At 32.6% G+C, this 24,559-nt stretch overlaps 1 protein-coding gene across 1 annotated transcript; it reads left to right on the top strand.

Annotated features, from left to right (window-relative positions):
• The first annotated feature begins 331 nt into the window (after positions 1-331).
• Positions 332-23,061, top strand: LOC149420263 (nose resistant to fluoxetine protein 6-like). Its single transcript, XM_089636559.1, has 13 exons — positions 332-623; positions 6,292-6,523; positions 11,024-11,221; positions 13,648-13,724; positions 13,809-14,011; positions 14,385-14,499; positions 14,855-15,066; positions 15,319-15,503; positions 17,245-17,377; positions 21,245-21,434; positions 22,039-22,181; positions 22,290-22,398; positions 22,675-23,061. Exons 1-13 carry the CDS (start codon positions 365-367, stop codon positions 22,764-22,766), a joined length of 2,148 nt encoding a protein of 715 aa, XP_089492685.1. The 5' UTR covers positions 332-364; the 3' UTR covers positions 22,767-23,061.
• Positions 23,062-24,559: the final 1,498 nt, after the last annotated feature.

Genomic DNA, 24,559 nt, shown 5'->3' with positions numbered 1-24,559 from the left:
TGATAGATAAATAAATAAATAAAATAAACTATATTATGAAATCAATCCAAATATCTTTTTACGATTCTCACGACAGTAGGTCATGAACACATTGGACCACAGAATGCAAAGTCATATTAATGACGTACGTTTTGGCATAATCTTAAATGTGTCTACATTGAAGGATTCACGGGTAACAAAATCCAAAATGATAGCGATCAATCAACGTTGTAGTAATTATCGGAAGAGAATGTCGTCTCGTTATCTCATTTGATTATCTTGTTATTGGACATATAAAAACCAGGTATAAATTATAACATACGGATCATACTTATCAGTGTCTAATCAAATTTCAACCAGTTTAGAAATTATAAGGCTTTCCGCAATGGCTTACATTAAAATTCAGATCCTCAACGTTGGTTTGTTAGGATTATTTTTAAGTTTGCTGTTAATTTCAAAATGTGAAGCGTACGAATTTTACGACTATGAATTAGAGGAATTCAACGGAATTGTCCGGAAAGGAGTTTTAAACCAAATATCTGAAAGCATCGCGCGTGATGACAGTGGGGTAACGGGAGAATGTTCACAGGATTTGTTACAGTGGTCGCAAGATTTGGTGTCTTTCAAAACTTGGGCTTTGAAAAGTAAGCAAACATTTTTAATATTCAGGAAATTTTTTACTTTTAACTTATTTTATAATACTTATCAATCTAAACGAGTCATGAAATAGAACAAGACAAATAAAATAAAAAAGTTAATGGTCAGTACTAGGAATCGAACCCAGTATTTCTTGCCATGTCACAAAATGAAAAAAAAACTACTCGCGTAGTAAATATATTATGCTGTTATAATATGCATTTTTTATCGTTCATTCAATTTTACATCCTGTTAATAATTTATAATATTATGTATTATTTTAAATGGCGTACAGAAGTATTGCATTCACCGGTCTGTTCGGCTGAAATTAACAAACTTCATTACTTCTTCAATATTTGCAAAATTACTTTCTGGCGTCATTTGTATTATATGAATAATTAATAATCATAATGCTTTTTAAAAATTCTCGAACCCAACAAACGAATTAGACTGGTAATTTGAAATTTGAACGCTCCTAACTATAGGTTAGCATCTGAGATCAGTAGGATAAGAATAATAACAAATTTTTTTACGTAAAATATACGATTAAGAACCCCTATAATTAATAGACAAATTAAAATCATTGGATAGATCGATAATTGAAATATTATAACTTATTCCAAGTGTTCTGCTTGACGAAAGTAAACTCATAATAAAATAATTTCTTGATTCTTCTAATGTATTTCAAAACTTGTCTCTGGATTAACATAGACTTTTAAATGTTGTTCTTACAAAACTTTTTTCAATTTTATAATTTATTTACAAATGAAAGGATGGTTTAGAAATCGGTTCTTGTATAGCCCTTTAGTAGCAGATATATTTTTGGAAACGGTACGTTGATAATATTTTTTATGTATGTACTAACTGGTACTATTCGACAATTTAAAATTTTCCTAAATTTCATTAATAAACTCCACAAAAAATACATTTACAATAGAAATTGAAGAAAATTGTTGCATAATATTTTTTGGATTCTTAAAAATATATGTAAATTTAACATTTTTTGTAAAGACACATATAAAGATATTGTTATACATGAAACATCGAACCATCAATTTGCTTAAAAATTATCAGCTTTTCATGCTTTGCTTAGACTAGTGTTCCTTTATCTTTAATCAATAACATAAAAGTCCATCAATAACGGATTTAGCACAAAATTAATAAATAATACGTCAAACAAAAAATGTAAGAACAAAAAATTATTTGATCTTATGTTAATTCACATATTAGTTGACGATGTTAAGAAGTGGAGAAAAATGTACTTTAAATAATCATACTTCAAATTTAATAATTAAAAATATCCCAAAGGCCATCCAATTAGCTATTTCTTCTAATATCATTTAAATATATTTTTTATATTCAATTATTTTTTAATTCATAAGGACGATATTTTAAACACATAAGAAGTTTATAAATTATTCTGTCATGAGTGTAACTTATTTAAAAAAAAAACTTAAAACTTTTTGAAATTTTAAGTTAAGGAGCACCATCGGTAGTTCAATAGTCAATTATTATGAATAATCAAATACTTTTTAAAAACAGCCATCTCAAATTTATTTTCGCCTTGAAATCTAGTTTAAATATTTTCTGAAATTTTTTTTTTATCTTATAATTAATTAATCATAAAATTATAAGACTTTTTCTGTACGTACTTTGTTGACTATTTTTAAAATCGTTGAGTTTCATAATCGTAACGGAGAAGCCATTGGCTTCGAAAAGACGGTGTATACAAAGTATTTAATTTTAATAATAAAATAAATTATAGCGCTTCTCGTAATGGTATCAGTTTCTTTGAATTGGTTATTACTCAAACATTTGGTTTCGTTCATTACTTGCACTTTCTAAGGTAGTTTTATAAAACTGCAATATAAAGGGTTTCGTTAAAAAAATAATTGTAAACACGTTATTTTAGTTAGTATTGGGGTATAACAGACTGCCTTAGCTTCGTTATGAGTTCTAATCAGTGGCGATTCATTGCCTTAATCATTGGGAGTTCAACATTTAAGCGATTTAAAAAAAGGAAAAAGGTTCGGTTTTCTTTGAGAACCTTTTCGTCCATCGAATATAATATGGATCAATGACTCGTCATTTCAAAAGATGATGTAGGCTTCATGTAATATTTATTAATGTTATAATCCAAGAAAAAGCATAAGTTAATATTAACGACTTGATTTTTTTGCCACAACTACAACTAGTAGCTGCGAAAATTGTGCTAATAATGTCGATAAATCCGACTTGACAGCTCGTTACAGTCGCAACGCTCACGCGCTCTGGTGGAATGAAAAGATAATATCCAACACGGCTACCATCTTACCAAAATTAACCTGACATGGAACACCCAAAGAAATTCACAGACAGATGAAATGCATAGTGGCCGAGTCAAAATAGGATTTCGTTATTTTTTATTTTTTTATTTTTATATTTACTCCACACAGGAGGCCCTGAAGAAAATAATTTCCCTCAGGGCCTATGTCATCTTTGAGGATGCTGTGTGGAGGGTCTTTTTGTGGAGAGGAAGGAGTGAACATGGGTCTTGAAGAGTCCCATGTTGTAGGAGGGAGGAAACACAGAGGCCGGCAGTTCGTTCCACAGCCGAGCTGTTGAACTTAAGAACGAATCGTAGAAGCGACCCGTTCTCATGTGACAAGTGTCAACTGTGTACAAATGTTGGGCGCGCGTTTGGCGTGTATACCGACTACGCACCGGTGCCGAAGGGATCAATGACGCTAGTTCCTCAGAGCATCTTCCATTGTAATACCGATAGAACAAGGACAGCATACCTACCTGACGCCTGTGCTCTAAAGATTGCAGTCCGTTTGTTAAGATTGGGGAATCTATCAAACGGACCGCCCGTTTCTGCACAGAGTCAAGGGTTTTTTTCAGGTATTTTGGGGCTCCAGACCAGAGATGGCTGCCAAATTCGACAGTAGGGCGCACTTGCGATTTGTACAGGGTGAGCAGTGGTGTACTATTAAAGTATCTGCGGGCCCTGTACAGTACGCCCAGCTTCTGAGAGGCCAACTTTACTCTAGCTTCGATGGAGCCCCCGTACCTGAGCTGGTCACTTATAGTTACACCAAGCATATCAATGGAAGGCCTGTTCGGAAGATTGCTTCCGTTGAAGGAGACTAGATTATCATTTGGATCCCTTTTAGACGTAATCAGACAGGATTGGGTCTTTGAAACATTAAATTCGACGAGATTATTTTTACCCCAGGAGGAAATACTCTCGAGATAACCGTCCATTCTCTGCTTCAAAGCCCTCCGAGCCGTTGGAGTTTGTGTGCTCTTTGGGGGCTTGTCAAACAAAAAGCTATCATGAACTGTACTGTCATCCGCGTAACAATGAATCGGTGCACATGTCAAAAGGTCATTGATGTGCAACAAAAACAAAGTCGGAGACAGAACCGATCCCTGTGGGACGCCAGCATTTATGGAGTGCGAGGAAGAGGTGAAACCGTCAGCAACCGCCTGAATCGACCTATCCCTTAAAAAGTCAGCAATCCACGTACACAGGGATGCGGGAAGTCCGTAAGAATGCAATTTGTTGACAAGTCCTCGGTGCCAGACCCGGTCAAAGGCCTTGGATATGTCTAGTGCGACCGTTTGGGTCTCACCGTGACGTTCCAGGCACCACCCCCAAACATGCGTCACATACGCGAGAAGATCACCGCACGAGCGGTTCCGCCGGAATCCGTATTGACGGTCGTTGATAATTTTGTTCTTCTCGAGGTATGTGAGCAGTTTGTCGTTGATCACTCGTTCCATCACTTTGGACAGAACTGATGTGATCGCTATGGGGCGGTAGTTGGCCGGGTTGGAGCGGTCACCTTTCTTGGGAATAGGGTGAATTACCGCTTTTTTCCAACCAGAGGGCACAGTGCCACACTTCAGGGACATTTTGAAGAGCTTTGTCAAAACTGGAACTATTTCCGCAGCACACCTCTGCAATACCAGGGCAGGTATTCCATCAGGTCCACTAGCTTTGTTAACATCGAGCCCCCGTATGACGTGGAGTACATCCCGATGCCGGATCCTCAGCTTTTTCATATAGAAGCCGCAGTGAGGAACCGACGGCGGAACAGCACCCCCGTCGTCGAGGGTCGAGTTTTCCGCAAACATTTTCCCTAAAAGGTTTGCCTTTTCGGTGGCGGTGTTTGCTAGTGAGCCGTCAGGTCTGGTAAGAGGTGGCAAACTGGGTTTGCAAAAATTTCGACCTATTGAGCCCGCAAGCGACCAGAATGCTCTGCTGCCATGCGGGCAGGCAGCCAGCTTTTTGCTGATCTGCAGGTCGTGTTCGAATTTTGACCTATTGATGATTCTCTTGCATTCCTTTGCCGATTTGTTGTATGCTGATCTGCTTTCGGGCGTTCGAGATGTGTTGTAGGCTCGGTAAGCCGCGTTTTTTCGTCGAACTGCTTCGGAGCATTGTCGACTGAACCACGGCTTTGAGCCCACACCAGTTTCTTTAGTAGTCGATTGTATGAAGCCATCCATCGCCGAATTGATGACTTAACCAATCTCCTGGGCACATCTTGAAGGGTCCGAAGTCCGAAAACAAATAGCTGACCACGGAAAAGCATTGAAATGGGCCCGCATACCGAACCAATCTGCTGACCTATAGTGCCACACTTTTCTCCTCAGCCTCTCATTGGTTGGTCTGAGGCTAACGGGGATTGATGTCGTCACTAGGCAGTGGTCAGATGATCCCAGAGGCGCTGTGACGTCAATCTTATAACCGTGTGGCACAGTAGTTAAGAATAGGTCTAACAGATTGGAGCGGTGAGTCTGGACATCAGGAACCCTTGTAGGCTCCTGAACCAATTGCTCTAATCCGTATCAAATGGCAAAGGATTCCGCCTGTCGGCCAGCCGAGTCCGTTGGGCCTGAGAACTTCAACCATGGTTCGTTATGAACGTTGAAGTCCCCCAGAACAACAAACTCGGCCGAAGGGTAGCGGGGCAAGAGATCATCAATAGTATCGCTCAAATGTTTGAAGAGCTCGGAAGTGTCTGATTCGCTATGGTTCGGTGAGCGGTATAGACATGCGTAGAATCTTGCCGTACTGGCAAGATTGACGCGCACCCACATTACGTCGAATCTGGAGTTTTTAGTTTGCTCAGTCAATTAAAAAGGCGGATGACATTTAAGAAATAATATGTTAGTATTGTTTATTTTTGTGTTTCGTTTATTAAGGTTTTTAATTAAAAATTCATATAAGAATATGATCCCCGATATCCTAAAAAAAAACTCCACTCCATACTTTCAAAACACAAAAACTCTATGGATCCTAACATCAGTAATACATTTCAACTACAATATCCATATATTCTACATTTTAACCCCCTAATCTTCCTCCACACATCTCTCACATTTCTCAATTGATTTAATTCATATAAAAAATAGCACTTGTCAATGTTTAATTCATTATTTATCACCTAAAATATTAACTGAATCGTAATTATATAATTTACGTACTATTGTGAATATTATAAAATTCTTCAATCTGTAAACTTCACTCGCCATAAGGGAATTATATAATTTTGTCATTTTTGTCCTTTACAAGCAACTAGATATGATTAGATTCTGAATTCTGGTCTCTCACTATAGTAATTCTGAGTTTACATAAATACAACTGAATGCTTGTTAATTTTAACACAATAATATTATTTCCAGTGCTAGACGCAGGGGGAAAACCACCTCACGGTATACTGGAAGGCAATATCAACAGCGTGGGGATGTTTGAGGAGTGCCTTGGAATCAGACACGAGAGGAATGACTCCAGGATTATCAAGGGACAGTACTGTATGGCCAGGATACCAATTCCGGTCTCCATCTTGGGCACTACTAAAAGGATGTTGGCATCCCTCAAGGCAATAATGCCGGACGTTCCAGCAGCAAATCAAAGGTTAACATTCTTTTGAATAAAATTTGAAAAAAAAATTAAATACATATTTAATCCTTCAGGCTTTTAAATATTTTTACCTACAAATCTTAACGTTAGCGGAATTTCTCATGAAATTTTAGAATGCTTCCAAGGTATAAAGTAAATAAAATTATCTTTCAGATCTTTGTGTTTGAAATCAGCATTTAATATGAAACCTGAAAATGGTCACAACATTGAAAGGTCCGTAATTTTGAAAGAATTCGGATTTAGAAAACACTTTTGTTAAGTTAAGGGAATTAGTAAGAAAACTGTGCTTCACTCTTTATGTCGTCTATTCAATAAAATTTTTGAAATAAGTTTTACTCTTAATTTGTTGACAATTTTGATGTTTTGACAATCTTAATAGTTTTATTCATGGAATCGACAATAAATATTTGAGACAAACTGAAAAGAAATAATGATTTCTCTTTCCAACGGAAAACAGAGAAAATATCTCCGCAATATTGAGAAAAGAGAAAAATACTTTTTTAATGTATGGACGCCCTGGGTTGAATCTGTCCCTAAGAGACTATAAAGGGAAATGATGTTTGTGGCAAGTAATTTCCTTCTGAGGTCTGCAAGGTAAACGTTTGTGCATGTGGTAAAAATAATTGTGCTGAAAAATTGTGTCAGAATGAAAATAATCGTCATATATGTAACGACCAATCAAATGCAGAGAGTTTTTCTTTCATTACCTACAGCACGAACATAGTTTTCCCTGAAATATTACAACTGCTCCCAACAGTTTAAATCATTGGGACTATGGTATTCCCAGTGGGGAGTATGTTCTTAAGCTAAATAAGGAAAGAATGATAGGGAAAGGAAGGAGATGGAAAGAGGAATGTTGGAAAGTACCGGTCTATTCAGATCTGGTTACCAAACACATCTTAAAATATTTCAATAACATTTGGGTATTGAATTGTTGTTCACTCTCAGAGTCTTAAGTCAATCAAAAGTTGTACATGCACGTAAAATTACTACCTGCGTGGAAAAAAAAATTAACACCAACTTTCTGTAAAAAAAATATTCCTCTTATAAAAATGTTGACGTTTGTTTATATAGGAGCTAATCTGTAATATTACAGATATAGACTAGTTATAACTATTTTGAATCGGTCGATTTTCAACAATTTTTTAAAATACATATTTTTCCATATTATATGCATAGAGCTACAATTAGAGTCTTTCCACTATTAGAAGGCAATAAGCGGTGCGCGTAGACCGGATTCGGTAGTTTTAGTTAGAGCGTCGGTAGAGATAAAGGTCAGTTAAAAGCGGAACCTATTTTTTCGCTTCATATTTCATCTAAATATAAGACATCAATTATTTGATTGTATTTTTACTATGAACTAATCTTATTTTTGTGACAATTGAAGTAAAATTTCAATTTCCGTATCTTATTATACCTAACCTAACATAATCACAGTTTAGAAATGGCCTTGAACGCCGAAAAAGCTGCCACAATAATAAAAAGATCGAAAACACTTATTAATATCTGACATTATTCATTTTGATTTACACTAAATTTTTGAAAAATACATTAAAAGAGTTCTGCGCATTAAACACATAAAAATTATAATAAAGTAAAAGCTGCTTTAAATTTAAGAGCTCATCGTTAATAAAACGGTGTTAACAAAACAAGATCTGAATCGATAATTTTGTTAGCATGTTTGGCTCTTATTCTGGAATCCCAGTAAAATAATGTTATCATGGAAACTGATTCATTGTTCTAAGATTTCAGATAATTTTATGTGAATTTTATTATCGATAGTTACATTTACATTAATATACATTTATTCATTTGTAAAACCACTATCTGCAAAAAAAAGATTTAACATCTAAGTCGTTATCGCAAAAATGATGAGCAATGATTGATTTATGGTATTGAGAATATATCAGGATCACGATACAGAAGATTAATAAATTTTACAAAGATTTCATTTAAAAAAAAAACATCTAGATCGATTCCATTTATCTCCTGATAATTGGGAAGTGATTTGATACCATTAGTACTCGTATATCATTTTAAAATAATAATGATGACCATAAATCTACGCTCAAATAAGTATAAAACATATTTTTTAAATTGATCAAGAAAAATACAATAGCTAAGTAATATTCTAATAATTAAATTTAATATTTATTTTCCAATACCGCTTTAATCATTACCTTTGTAGCTTTGTGATATTATTTCCTATTTTTAAATGTTTATTTAAAAAAAAAACACAATTTCGTAACATACAAAAAATATGGTAATAATTATACCACCAATTTTTATACATGATTTACTACCATAATAAAGCTAGGTTGTGTATTTGGGGGTGTGTCATTTTGTTCGTTATTTATTTATTTTAATGCCCAAGTATTTAGTTAATTTTATCAGTGTGTTTTTTAAGGTGATGTTTAAAATCTTTATTGTTAATTATATTTTGCATGCTTACTGGTAATGAATAAAAAAAGTGTACTACAATATATAAATAGTTAAATTGAGGCATTGTTTTTTTTACATTTTCAGTTGGGAGAGTTGACGATTTTATAGTAATACATTATTTTTAAATGGTAAATTTTTACGTAATTGTAAAAAGCATTCACTTTGTGGCTCATCATAATTTACAATAAAAACACATAAATTTGTTTTTGACCACTATAGTTTTATTTTCACTCTACCGGTTTCGGAAGAACCCTTCCTTCGTCAGGAGAATATTAAAAACTGGAGAGTTTTTAATATTCTCCTGACGAAGGAAGGGTTCTTCCGAAACCGGTAGAGTGAAAATAAAACTTTAGTGGTCAAAAACAAATTAATGTGTTTTTATGATAAATTTTTATTTAGATAATTATTTTCGTAAATTTATAATTTTGCATGGTAGAAGTGTAATATAGTAAATTTGTCTGGCTTTAAATTCTTATACAGAAGTTCTGATAAATATTTATATGGCTTAAATATTTTTTTTAAAATTTAATGTTTGCGCTATTTAAAGCGGCTATGTGTCTTTTTATACGTTCCACCTCAGCCTATAATGGAATATGTTGTATTATTGATTAATGGAGGGCAAAGTATGTCATTCTGTGTAAAACTTTATTTAGTATATGTCTTAGACATTAACAGGTGTTTGTTGGTTTCCATTGAGTCCGTTTATTTGTGTGGACCATTTTAGGCATTGGTCTAATGTAATGCCTAGGTATTTGATTTAGATTTTTTTTCTATTTCTAAAAACAAATTATTGCAGTGTTTTTGTCAAAGAGTGGATAATAATTCGTATTTCTTTAGGTTTTTTCTCTTTTTGAATTTAGTTTCAGTAAATTTAATTTTAAACAATTTTTTAGTTTGTTTTTGTCTGTGTTGGCTATGTTATTTACTTCCGTCCATGTATTAACTTTTATTAGCAGTTCTGTGTCGTCTGGGTATTTAATAATTTCGCCATATTTAAATACATAAAATATTTCGTTAACATAAATATTTCGTTGAAGTTCAGAATTCCAATTGAATTCATTAATTGTATGATGAATCAATTGCATCTAATAATACTGTCTGACAGGAGAATTATGTCAGACCTTGTTGTGTTACACAGAGTCATTAAAAACTTAATTTACAGCCTTGCCATCGGGCGAAGAGTGATGGAGAGGAGTAAGCATGGAAGTAATGGTGGTAAATGTGGACGATCTAGATAGTAAGAAGTTTTGAGGGATAAGTTTTAATCTTTTAAATTCTAATCAGTGATACTAGTTCATTTGTCTAGAAGCATTTTGCATCAAAGTTACACGGAGAGAAATCGATAAATTAACAGTACTTTTTGATAAAACATCAGTTTAACAATGTTTTATCGATTTGTTTGGATAATCACGATATCATTATTTAACCACAAAATTACGGGCATGTACTTAGTTTGGTAATCTTAACACACCTAAAAATTGTACAAAAAAAAAAACACTGAATAAAGAAAAAATTAAGAAAAAAATCATAACGATACAAAGAATTTTCGTTGTAATGCATAAATATTTGGTTTTTAAATAACACGTGTTCCAACATAGTAACAATATATTCGTAATTAAGTCAAAATTTATCAGGAAATCTGTTAATTCATTCGTAAAGTCTGCAAACCGGTTTTTGACCGAAATTATCATTTTTTTAATTGATTGATACATTACATTAGAAGTGTTTTTTTTTTCAAAATATCTTTTGGTATTGTGATAGTTTATAATAATCTCTTCAATAATTTGAAGAGATTCAATAAATTAGCTTTAGTCGTTTTTATCCGTGTAGTTTTAGTTAGCGACGTCCAGTCAAGTCAAATCAAATCAGTCAATCGTTGTCACACCGAAAACGTCTGCATGATAAAATTTTACTCAGTGTGATTAATTAATAATGAGGGCTAAAATTTTACATTTTAGGAACATATTTTTTGTTAACTATATAAAAAATAAAACAAAAATCCCGAAATTCTTAATTTTGAGAAAAATAAACTAATTATTTGAATTTCAACAGGATTGTGAACATAGGAGCAAATGGATTGACTTTCAACCTGGCAGTCTGCATGCCTTCTTCCTGCAAAGCTAGTGACGTGGAGAAGACCATGCAGTCAGCATTAGCAACTCTTAACATTACCTTACCCATTGAAGTTCCCGAGGACTTTTGCAGCGTGGACGAGGCTAAGCCGTGGGACGCAGGAGAGATATGCGCAGTGTGAGTTTCAATATCTGTATAAATCATAAACTGGAGTGGGGGCCACGACGTAAGAAAAAGAAGAATAAGTCAAAAGTAAATCTTCTGAAAAGCTGTCATGGAAAAAAAGAAAAAGTATGGTTCATATTTTGTATGTCCAATGTTCATGCCAGAGCACAGATAAGGTTCTACATGTACATTTGTACGACTTTAAGCAAGACGTAGGTACCCTCTTATATTCATTACTCATTAAACGTGTTGGTGCCTGTGTGCATGCGTGAAGTATAATGCGTAAATTTGTTCAAGTTCAACAAACTTATAATTTTCAAAATTGGAACTGGTATGTTTATATCATATTATTTGTAATAGTAAAATAATGTTGCGAAAAAGTAGATACATATAATATTTTATTAAATTTTTTTTTTCATATGAAGTAGTTACTTTGTGATGTTACTTTTTAATTTATAATAACAAGAACTTAGTAAATACCACTTTTATTTTTCATACTTAATGCCGACCGTAGCTTTGTCAGACCTGTATAATACAGACCTGTATAATACAGACCTGTATATTACACATCCCTGACGAGGCCACATTTGTAGAGAAACCTAAGCTTACTAAGTTACTGTTTTAATTTAAATTAAATACTGATTCCTTATTTAAAGAGCGTATTTCTTTTTTTAAATGTTTTAGAGATGTCGTCATTTTTCAAGTTTACTATCATTAGAAAGGTAAATTTCTTCCTTTGAAAGGCATCGATCCTGAGGCAAATACTATTTAACAAATAATTATAGGTACACAAATCCTTCAATTATTATATACAGTGGGTTTTCACGGGTCTACGCTAGTGCTAAAACAATGTATTATAATATAAATGTAATGTCCCACCCAGGTGGAGTGTGTTCAATTCCTCCGCTGGCTAAGTCCTCCATCACAACACAAAAATCATTTTCCGCTTTCTGTGGTGGTAGTAGGAGAATATTGAGAGATATTGTCAGGTTATTCGTAACCCGGGAATGTTTGTCTTAAAAATGTGTGTTTTCCTCTTTTATAAATATTCGAATATTATTTACTTTTAACATCAGAGCATTGTATTTGTAGAGCGGTCTTTTAAAATTAAAATTAATTATTATTATATTAGGATGGTGGAGTACTCGAAAGACCGTAATTGATTCAATATGTTTATTATCTCGGGAGACCGTAATTAACTCAATATGTGTATTATCTCGGGAGACCGTAATGAACTCAATATGTGTATTAATTGATTCAATATGTTTATTATCTCGGGAGACCGTAATTAACTCAATATGTGTATTATCTCGGGAGACCGTAATGAACTCAATATGTGTATTAATCTCGGGAGCCGTAATTAACTCAATGTATGTATTATCTCGGGAGACCGTAACTAACTCAAAATGTATTATTTCGGGAGACCAAAATTAACTTATGTGTATTATCTCGGGAGACCGTAACTAACTCAACATTTGTATTATCATACAATCATCTCTAAGGAGCTTTTGAATTTTTCAATGATTTCTATACCTAGGTTTTATTACAAGCAAAATGTAAATAAACCACAAAATTTCGCAGCCTTCGTTATATTACAAGGAGAAAAATGAGTATTGCCGATTTATTAAAATCCTGTATAAAATGTGATAGCATGCCATTTTATAATAAAATACATTATATATTATGTAAACTACATATTTATTATTTATTATTTTTGTGCTTAATTTGTAGAACTCCATTTAATTTTTTTTTAAATTTAATTAAAATCAAATTTAATAATATAATTATTAAGTTCTGCAAGTATTTTTTGGTTTTTGTTATTGTTAAAGCTGTTTCGGCTTTCAAAGCCATTTTCAAACTGTGGTTTATCCACGTTTAGACGACTTATGATTTTCCCTCTCAAATTTAAACTGATTTATTACCGGTTAAACCAATTTACTGATAAAAATAATTGTGACAATAGATTTCATATTCTGTGGGGGTATTTTGAAGTCTGTTTTCCCCACATTAATGTTTTCTTAATTGTTCAATAATGATGTAGCAGTTATTAATTTATTTAAATGTGTTATATTGTTTAGGTTTTGTGAACATACTTAGAAGCTACATAACTATATTTTCTAATATAATATATCGGTATACTTGTTCAGGCAGCTGCGTTTATCCTGTTATTTTAAAATTAAAAATTGCGAAAATATTGGAATTTTTACGAAAGCGTGTTCCGACGTTGCCATAATATATTCGTGTTTTACCGGTACTTTATTAGGAAATATGACCAATCATTCGGTAACGGCCGTCCTTAACAGGAATACGAATAATTTAAAGCGATTTTTAATAAATAAGCGTTATTTTAAGTCAGCAAGTTATTTTCCGTGTACATAACATTCTTCGCTACCTTTATTTTTGAATGTTTGTTTTACAAGTCAATTATTTATTTTCAGAGTCGTTTTGGCGGTGATCGTGTGTTTGGTTGTTTGCGGCACACTGTACGACGTTTGGTACAGGAAGGTGAAAAAAGGTAAAAAAAATTGTTTTCAAAAAATGATCGTTAAAATCTCATGTGACTTTTTCTTTTTCTAAATATATTTTTTTATGTTTTCAGGAGACCTTCAGTTACAGATTTATTTACTGACAGCATTTTCTGCATACACCAACTCTATGAGACTTACCACACTCAGTAAGGACCCTGGACCACTGGCATGTGTTCATGGAATAAGGGTTATATCTATTTGTTGGATTATTCTGGGACATCGATACACACTTGCTGCTATGTTTCCCATCGAGAACCTTCGAGATTTGATTTCAGTAAGAACTTGTTGATACGTGTATTACTTGTTGTATACTAGGTTAACAAGTCCTGCCATGCTTAAGCTTTACTCAGATTTTCATTGGTGATTTAATTTAATTTGTTTAAAGTCGATTGATCCGTTTATCTCTCTCTCGACCATTCATTTTGCACTTTTGTATATTTCCTCTTATTTCTTCCAAAGACTATTGAATCAAATTATGAAAAGGTTCTCTTATCCCAAAATGTAATCCCCAAGTCCTTATAAAACAGATATTTTATTTAATTGCGTATTTTAACTGTTGCTTACTTCTTAACATACAACACATACCAGTGTAAAAAATAATTCTTGTTATTTGAATATATTAAAATAATCGTAAATTTTTGTTTCAGTGGATGCAATCTTACGCGGGTATGAGCATCGTAGCATCAACCATATCTGTTGACACATTCTTCCTTCTGAGTGGATTGCTACTCTCTTACATTTTTTTTCGCCGAACTGACAACAGTAAGTAAAAGAAAACCGTAAAATAAGAATTGCATCGGACTTGAATTTAATAAAAAAATATATTATTGGAATTATAGCTTGCCCAGATATATTGAATGAAATCACCTTCAACATACCAACTAGAACTACTTGATCGAAAATAATTTTTTATAGGAACAATAATATCGTAATTTTTATACTCGCTTGTGCCTAGATTGCATGCAAATAATACTGTTCCACTGAATAAAATAATACTGTTCCACTGAATTATTATGTAAATTTTTGTAAATGCCCTATTGGGAGCATAATATTCATAAATAAATAAATTTTTCATATGATTTTACTGGAAAATAAAAACAATTTGTAAACTTTTTAGAATCACTTCGAGACATCCCAATGATGTATGTCCATCGCTTCCTTCGACTTACTCCAGTGATGATGATGGTGTTGGTCATACAAATAACAGTTTTCGCTAAAGTTGGACGAGGACCATTTTGGAAACAGTTAAATGGTGGCATTGATGACTGTAGGGAATATTGGTGGAGTATGCTCCTTTACGTACAGAACTACGTCAACACTGAACACACGGTAAGAATAAAATTATTAAGTATCCAAATATAGATACCACATCCAAATTCCGAAAGGGTGGCTAAAGAAGAAGGAAGCGCAACATGGCATAATAACTCAAAATAAATCACGATAAGACACCATACATTTTGTTTAAAGTGTTTCATCTACATAACGCCACGAGCTTTTCTCTTTTGCATAGAAGATAGATTTTTATCAATGTTTCATTGGTTTATCGTTTATAAGTACGTAAATGTTTTATTTTATTTCTAGTGTTTGGGCCAAACATGGTATCTATCCGTAGATATGCAGCTGTTCATACTGTCTCCACTTCTCTTGTTTCCAATCTTGAAAAACGTTAAGATTGGAATGGCCTGGATTGGTGCTTGGATAGTAGCTGCTCTTGCTACGGTGTTTACAATATGCTACCTCAAGGGATGGTACGCTGCCTCATATGCGTAAGTTACATAAAGTTGTATTTATTACTGACACAATGCATAAGAATTTTAAAAAATATATCAAGGGATACCTCGTAATATGATTTATAATAACTACTGAAACTCTAAAACTATACTCATTTACATTCATAAGTACAAAACACAAGAAATAACAACAAACACGTACAATAGAAACACTAGATCTCATGGTCAAAAACTTATCCAACAAATAATTACTAATACAACTTTTGGACAAAAAAGCTTCTTATATCATAGTATTAAACTCTACAACAAAATACCACTCACACTCAAAAACCTCAACACTTTAACATTTAAATCTGAAATAAAAAGGTGGATACTTAACATAGGGAGATCTAAAATAGAAAATTTACTGAAATCAAACACAGACTAAAACAGAATCAACTGAACTATACCAAAAAACATTTCATATACATAACTATACCAAAAAACACTTCATATATATATATCAAAAAACATCTTACTTATTTTAAAATTATTCAAAAAAAATTATATGCATGATATTTGTTCATAATTAAATTTATTTGTAACTTTGATGTAATATTAATTTCCTTTTAATTAAATTAAACATAATATGTAAATGAAATCCTCAGCACGGGAGATCCCAGTTAGGATATCATTATATCTATTTGTTACACAGAAAAAAGATAATAAAACACTTATTATTGTTATTATTATTACTGTCTGCGCACTAAATGTTTATAATAATAACCAAATTTAAATACCCATTTACATTTCTGCACTCCTGGTATTTTGTTCCCATACGGAAAAAAAATGATCATTGCTAATTTATTAAAAAACTCTATAAATTATTCGTAATCCGGTTAAAAACGACTAAGCATTCATCAACGAATGAATCAATAAGTGTTTATAAAATTTTTAATAATTTCGTATTTCTTCGTTACATAAGGCCGTGCATAAACACGTGTTCCGATATATTAAGAATTTACAAAAAGTTTATCAGTAAACGGCCTGAAATAACATTTCTAATGATTTGAGAATCGCAGTACTCATTTTCTACGAGCGTCGACAGGTTCAAGTTTTAATATTTTATTATTTTTATACAAAACCCAAACCCGTGAAAATCAAGGATTGTCTGAATAAAAATATCTTGACAAACCAGTTCCGATTATGAAGATGGCAATTAAAAGCTATTTTTTTAAATATCAAGATATTATATTATATGTAGGTACTTCATCGCCCGTCTGAATTCTACAATAAAACAATCACTTCAAAGCAAAAGTTCTAGAGTTAATTGAACCGGGATTATATGTAAAAAAAAGTGTTTTTAATTTTAGAATGTAAGGGTAAAAAAGTTTTCTTTTGCCACCGATATTAAAATATTTAAAATTTTATTTTTAAAATTGTTTTTTTTTTTTTTAATTTCATTTCCCGTAATTTTAATTAAATACTGTGATTAATTCTCTTCACAATTAAAAAAAAACAATAAATATTCTCAAAAAAATAATTTACTTATACTCGTAATCACTTTCTTCTGCATTCGTTTCTATGAATGAAACATGTTTCTAGCTCCAAGGTTTTTGTGATCTAGTATAATATTACGTTTTGCCAGAAGGTTAGTCTGTCGATCGCCTTTAATAATTATGTCTTTTCACTAAGGACAAGTAGTTTTCACACTATCAGATAAGATTCTTATTGTAAGTGTGAGGCAGCACAATTTAAAGTATATAGTAGTGAAATAATACAATTTTTATGTTTCCAGGGATCCGGATGCTGGTAACAGACAACTCCTCTCGTATTTCCCAACCCACATGAGAGCCACCCCATGGCTAATAGGAATAGTGGCTGGATATTACTTTAGAATTTACAACCTAAGAGAAATCAAAATGAATAAGGTAATAACTTGGTTTTAAGGTTAAATACCGTATTTTTTTCTTTTCATCTCGAATAATTAACACAGTAGATTAGAAAAAAAATATACTGTGTTAATTATTCCAGAGACCGCAATAAACTTCCTTCAAAATTTTGTAACACGATGAACTCAAATTTTATTTAAATATATTTTTACATAAGCCCATAATTTTTTCTATCGAATCAATAATAACCTAGGCCATCTTATCACGATATCTTTTTTGTAGAGAAATAATAATGCTACCTAGACATTCTATTGCCATATCTACAAAATGGAAACTGTTTTTTTTGGTTTGGTCATGGACCTAAACACAAAACATTGTCAAATAACAATGATAGTTATCTTCGAGACACAAAAATATCATGATCTTAAAAGCTTTATCGAAAGAAACAAATTCTTTGGGGGGCTACTTTTATTGAATAAATAAATGACAGCCAACCAGGTTTCCCTAATCTTAAGCTTTGTCAGGGCTATTTTACTAACTAATTGTAAGAGCATTATAGATGCACGTACAGATTATGGCGGATCGAATTTTTTTTTCTAATTTTGATTTGGAATAGTTGTATTAAGTTGCCAATTGCCATCAATTACCTCAATTAAAAATATAAATAATATCAGACAACGGTAAAAGCCCCCGCCAAGACATCGAACATTTACATAATCGACAGTTTAGGGGCTATTTGCGCGGCCTACAAAATAGTACAGAATTTATAAAAATATGTTTATTTTATTTAATAACATATTGAAATATAGTTAACTAGCCATTGCAATCATATATTTCTTTATTTTAATATACTTTGGCGCTGTAACAGAGGTGCAAAGTGCGGGACGAAGCGGGGAGCGGCACCTGAAAATTTACGAAATGCAGTGTTTTGTTTAAACTACTGTCGATAATTGTCTCAAGGTGAAAGGTCGCGCGTCAATTATATTCACGAGTACTTATTGATAAACGTTTTTTAAATGAATTAACATGACTTCTAGAGGACAAAATTTAAAATGTCCGATTTTGGTGTAAGTGCAGAGTTGAAAGAGAATATCCTACCTACGTATGAAAAAGTGAAATTGTACGAATGGGTTCGACAAGACTTAAAAGTAAGGAATAACACAACAGAAAAACCTACTTATTTGAAAATTGCCGAAGTAGTTTGAACGAAAATTGAAGAATTGTGGATAAAATCTTCTATTCCAATTGTCACACACAAAAGAATCTTACAGTTACTAAAAAGTTATCACTCAAAGTGTTATAATTTGAAAAAGTCTTTGAAGAAACTTAAGGAAGAAAAGTAAAAAGAGTTCAGAGTACAGATTAGAAAGATTTTTGACATAGCTGCAAGTAAATGTCAAGAATTTGTACGCTGTACTTGTTTGAGAGAAAAAAAAAGTGCCAAAAGAGGAACAAATGTTTTTAGAAGACCAACGCACTAACTGACTAATGGCTTTAGGAAGAACGGATTTTATCCATAGTAAAAAATTGCTAAATAGAAGATTACGTACTCTCAAACAAGAAATGAGGCATAATAGATAGGATGAAACTAAGAAGAGTAAGACAGAATGAGACGCGAGCAAATTTTAACCGAAGAAAGTGTATCAGAAATTTCTTCATTATATTTCGATGGAAGGAAAGACAGGACGACTAAAACTGTTTTAAAAAGATCGAAGAGGCTTAGAGTGATTGTAGAAGAGGAAAATATTTTGATTATAAAAGAACCAGGTACTGTTTATGTTGGGTATGGGGTTCCAACATCGGACAGTGCAAGAAATATTGAAAGAGCTATCCACAGATTTTTAACGACTGAAAAGATATCACTAGATGGTTTAATGGCTGTTGGCTGTGATGGAACAAACACAAATACAGGGGAAACAGACTATCTCGTCGATTGAAAAGGATAATTTGTCTCTTACATACCAATGAGTTACCATTGAGGCATTTGTTTACCTATTTGGATGGCCCTACTGTAGGACCTAAATCATTTGCAGGTCAAATTGGTAAAGCATTAGAGATATGCAAGACGCTGCCGTTGGCCAACTTTGAGAAGATGGAAGGTGAACTACCAACACAAATATCCACATATCTCAGTACAGACCAGAAATATTTACAAGAAATTATTACTGCTGTCATAAATGGATCCTGGTCTCCGGGATTATTAAAGAGAAGCCCAGGTAAACTACCCAATGCCCGCTGGTTGACAAGAGCAAATCGCATACTGCATTTGTATATTTCTACAGAAAATCCACAACAAAATCTTGTGACTTTAGCAACGTTTGTCGTATAATCATACGCTCCTGTTTGGTTTGCTATCAAAACACATTCATCCTGCAAAGATGGTTCAAATCATTTATGGAAGCTCATTAACAGCACTAAATATTTGTCCAACGAGTTGTTAGCGATAGTGGACCCTGTTAAAATTCAAAACAGTTACTTTGCTCATCCAGAAAACTTGTTGTTGAGTATGATAACAGATTCCCGGAAACACATTAGAGAACTCGCTGCAAGATGCATTTTAAGGGTTCGTCAAGTTAATAAAAATTATGTTTCGCGCATGTTTGAGGTGCCAAAAGTGGACTTAAATGCATGTTCTTACATAGACATGATTGACTGGCAACAAAATATATGTCAAAAACTCAATACTGATGAATATTTCCGATGATCAGTTACAAGATCTTATTTAAAATGGAGAAGATGCATTGTTGAAGTTTATGAGACTGCCTTGCCGCACCCAGGCTGTGGAAAGATTTGTAAAAGTTGTGACAGAAGCAGTTCTAAGTCTATTCGACAAGACAAGACGAGAGGGATTCATAAAATCTAAATTAGCATTTCGAAAACTCATGCCCATGTTTGAGCCTAAAAAGGATTTTTGCCATAAAAATGATTTTATTCATACCAACATAACTTTCTGAATCTGTGTTAATTTTGAAAAAAATGTTTTTATTATTTAAAATCTACTTTCAGTTTATCATTTCATGTATAATATAATATATTATATTTACTAAATATTTTGTTTAAAGGGTGTTTAGTACAAAACGTCTATAAAACCTTAAAAAATAAAATTTCAAGTCTATGGCGGGACCTCAAGATGTCGAGCTAGAACTTTCAAATTGAGAAGTATTATTTAGAATTACATAAAGCAACTTTACCTGGTATTCCAATTCGAATTTCGAAAAAAACAAAATTTCATATAAAAGTGTTCAACCCTAGTACAGATGGCAGTGCATAGAGCTTGCGTGGAAGTCCGCAAGATGGAGCCAGTGGCCAGTTGTTGCCAGGGCCAGTGCGAAGGCTCTCAGAGAAATTCACTGTTTCAGATTCCAATTAGCAAGCTTCTAGTTAGGTCGACTATCGAGTCACCATTATAATACGTGGAGTATTAATAAATCCCTTATTAATATAAAAGAACCATTTTATTAATTCATTTTATTATTCCTTCCAAGACGAGTTGGAGACCTGTTTGTATGAATACAACACATATATACATAAATATATATGAAAATGGGGAGGAGAATACTGTTTTCCCCTACTCTTACGCCCCCTTATAGTAATTTGTTTCCCCCTTCTGTATTTATTTCTGTCACTAATAATGTGTTACTCTATTTGCCTCTTTCTCTCATCGTTTTATTTTCTTATATGTATGTGATTGTAATCATTAGTTGATATAATAGCCCTCAAAAGCTTGAGGTAAGCGAAACCTACTTGGCTGACTATTGTTAATTCAATATAGTTGGTGTATTACCAAGTGTGTTTTTTCATTTAATATTAAAGACCTTAACTCTTGGGCCTCTCTTTACAATGATATAAAATAATGCGTTTGTACATTTCAACAGAATTAAACGATTTTGTTTCTATTTTTAACAGATTGTCGTTTGTATTTTGTGGATGGTAAGTTTGGCAATGATGTTGGCCATAGTTTATGGAATGCAACCCCTAGCGCAGCTAAATCACAAGTTTTCTTACATCGCAGACACCACATACTTGGCCTTCAGTAGGACTGCCTGGGCCTTGTCTGTGCTTTGGGTCATCTTTGCCTGTGCTTATGGATATGGAGGTAAGATTTTTAAGACCATAATACCTATAATGTAATTTTATTTACAAGATTACAAGGAATACATTCAAATGGACCGTTTTTACATTATTTTGAAAGAGAAATATGGAATCAGTATTTTACAGGCCGGAACCTGGACAGAGTTTATAAAATATGTGCATACATTTAACTTGAACCGGCTGTTTGAAAAAAAGAAAAGTGATGTTTAGAAGTTTCAGACTCCTACTGATTATAATTTTGGTGGTTTATTCAATTTGCAGAAAATTATCAAAGAAATTAATTATGGAGTACGAAGTGAATTTGGGAGAAGCACATATCTGGAAAGGAAAACCTTAGTTTGATCGTTGAGATTTACACAGATACCTGAATAGCATATAATTAAAATACATATTTTAAAAACAAACCAAACCAGGAATGCATTATATTGCAAGGGTGTTATTAATAATAATGATCACTACCCTGGAAAGATCTTTGTCTTGGGATTCTGTAAAACACAAAACACACCATTGATGAAAACCCTAAAGATATCTTTATTTCAGGCTCAAACACATATCATGTTTTGTTAACTAATTTTTTATTTTAATCTTGGTGTATATTTTGTTTTCAGGTCCTGTGAACTGGTTCCTCAGCTTGAGGCTCTGGGAATTCCTGGCTCGCCTCTCATATTCCATGTATCTGATACATTACACTCTTATGACATTCTTCATAACGAGTACTAAAACCATACCTTATTTTAATCACGTCACATGGGTAAATCAAATATTCAATAATTCTCATAAACGAAAGACTTTTAAAATAAGTCACACGTACTTTTTGATTAACGAGGTTTATCTAAAATAAATTAACTGTATTGTTTAGGTCCATGAAGCGTTTGGAGATCTTCTGGTGACAATTATTGTTTCATATTTCATGGTTTTGGCTTTTGAATCTCCGGTGACAATTTTGGAAAAGGCAATGTTTGGAACCGGTAAGCATAAAACTCTAATAAAAATCAATTTTTATCCAAACCAAGAGCTGAAGGTAATATAAACACCCCAATGATTACTCCATGAACTATATAATAATAATAATAAGCCTTTTATTCTGAACTTCTGTTAGGTACATTAATATTAGAAATGTTTTGTTGATTATAATATATCCCGAAGCTCAGTTTGCCTCTTGGCATAATAGGCCTCCTCTAACAACTTCCATTGGGACCTGTTACGCGCTACTCCATGAACTAATGTGTGATTATTTTTTTCAGAAAAAAAGAAGCATTCTCAAGAAAAATTAGTAGCAAACCCACAAAAAATAGCTCTTTCGGAAGACGAACCAAATATTGTGATATCCAGTTAGAATGGCGTTGGTTTTCGCTGTTCTGAAGACCGAGTTAGTTGGTTTCCAACTCGATCCTTCTGACTGATATTCGTGGGTTCCATTCACCAAGCAACATACTAAAAAAAAACAGTGAAATTTTTACTGTGTTATCATTGTGTAATGTGTTTTATTGATAATGAAAATACCAGTGATTGATATTAACAGATCTTCACTCTATATATTAGTTTTTATTGTTTTAATATAAGAAATGCTTTAATATTATTAATTTTGTGATCGTGGTTAATATTAAATAAACTTTTTTAGTAAAATTTTATACGCAGCGTATTTATTTTCAAGGGGCCTTTCTTTTCTTTGAAGAAATTAAAAATGTATTCACAGTTTTAGCGCTGCAAACTGATTCTTTAGAAGAAGTGTGTACAAATAAAAAAAGTGTGTACAAATAAATACAACAAGTGTGTAAAAATGTGTACGTTCTTAGTGTGTCCTATACGGCCACCAATAAAGGTAATAGGCAAAAAAATAATTTTTGAATGGAGTTCAGAAACGCTCGATTTCAAGGGCAAAGGGGTCTTTTATTTATTTTGTGGTGAATTTGACAATAAAAAAATGGTGATCAAAGGAAACAGTCAAAGATAAAGTATTGTTTTTTTTTTTAATTTGTGTCTTATATGCGTTTATACATATATTGTTTCAAAATACATTTGTAGTACCAAATTTACGCTTATTTTTATGCCAATTAATTTAAAAAATATTTTAATTCTAATTATGGGAAACGATGGGAAAAGCTTCAATATATCCAAAAAATATTTTTGTTTGTATTAATATAATTTAAACCAATCCGTGGTAAAGATTAATCCAATATCGTGATTTAGCTTCGCCTTAAGTACTGATGGAGAATTTTACTGTAAAAATCAAGCAAAACCAATCAGGTAGAATCAAAATTATGATGAAAAATGGCGGTGACAAAATTCATTTAATTTGAAAAAAAAACGTTTTGATGATTGCCTGCATCTTCAATCAACCATTTATAAATGAAGTTAGCATATACCTTTGAAGTGTCGAATTTCGTACACTGGGAAAAATGAATACTGCTAATTTATTAAGAATGTATTCAAATTATTGGTAACCCGGTTAAAAACGAGATTGCCTTAAGAAAAAGAATGAACATTCTAAATTTACCAAAAGTTTAACAGGAAACTTGTTAATTAATTTATTAAAGGCCTGCAATCCAATTTTTAACGGCGAGGTGTATGAGGTTTTAATTCTTATTTGAATAAATTTTCATTATTTTATGTCTTAATATTAGAGGGCATCATGTAAGTTGCTGTTTTGAACAAATACACTAAATTGTGTTTTTCGGAAAGAAGCTCTTGCAGTTGGGAACCGATAATCCTTTTTTGCCAGTAGAAATTCCGCAACTTGCATTCAATTCATCATTGCCAACACTGGTGAAATACTTTATTTATTGTTATTAAGTTTAATTTGTAGAACTCCATTTTATCTTTTTATTTTTTATAATAACAAAAACAAAAATAACCTTAAATTAATTTACCCAGCGACTAATAATAAGACGAATAATAAATTCGGATGTTTAGAATTCATTGGACAGACATCTAAAAAAATTGCTAAAGTCCTCAAAAAGTGTGGTTTAGATATTGCCTTCCGCACAAATAACAACTTAGGATCATCTCTTAAAAACTCAAAAAGTAAGGTGCTTAAATTACAAAATAGTGGCATTTATAAACTCCAGTGTGACGAATGCAACGTTGTTTATGTTGGACAAACGGGCCGGTCCTTTAACACTAGGTTCA

This window comes from Hesperophylax consimilis, chromosome 10 (genome assembly GCF_061612785.1).
Source record: "Hesperophylax consimilis isolate HC1 chromosome 10, BYU_Hcon_1.0, whole genome shotgun sequence".
In the NCBI taxonomy this organism is placed as follows: domain Eukaryota; kingdom Metazoa; phylum Arthropoda; class Insecta; order Trichoptera; family Limnephilidae; genus Hesperophylax; species Hesperophylax consimilis.
The sequence above is the reverse complement of the archived record's forward strand: the minus strand, read 5'-3'. Positions and strand labels throughout refer to the sequence as shown.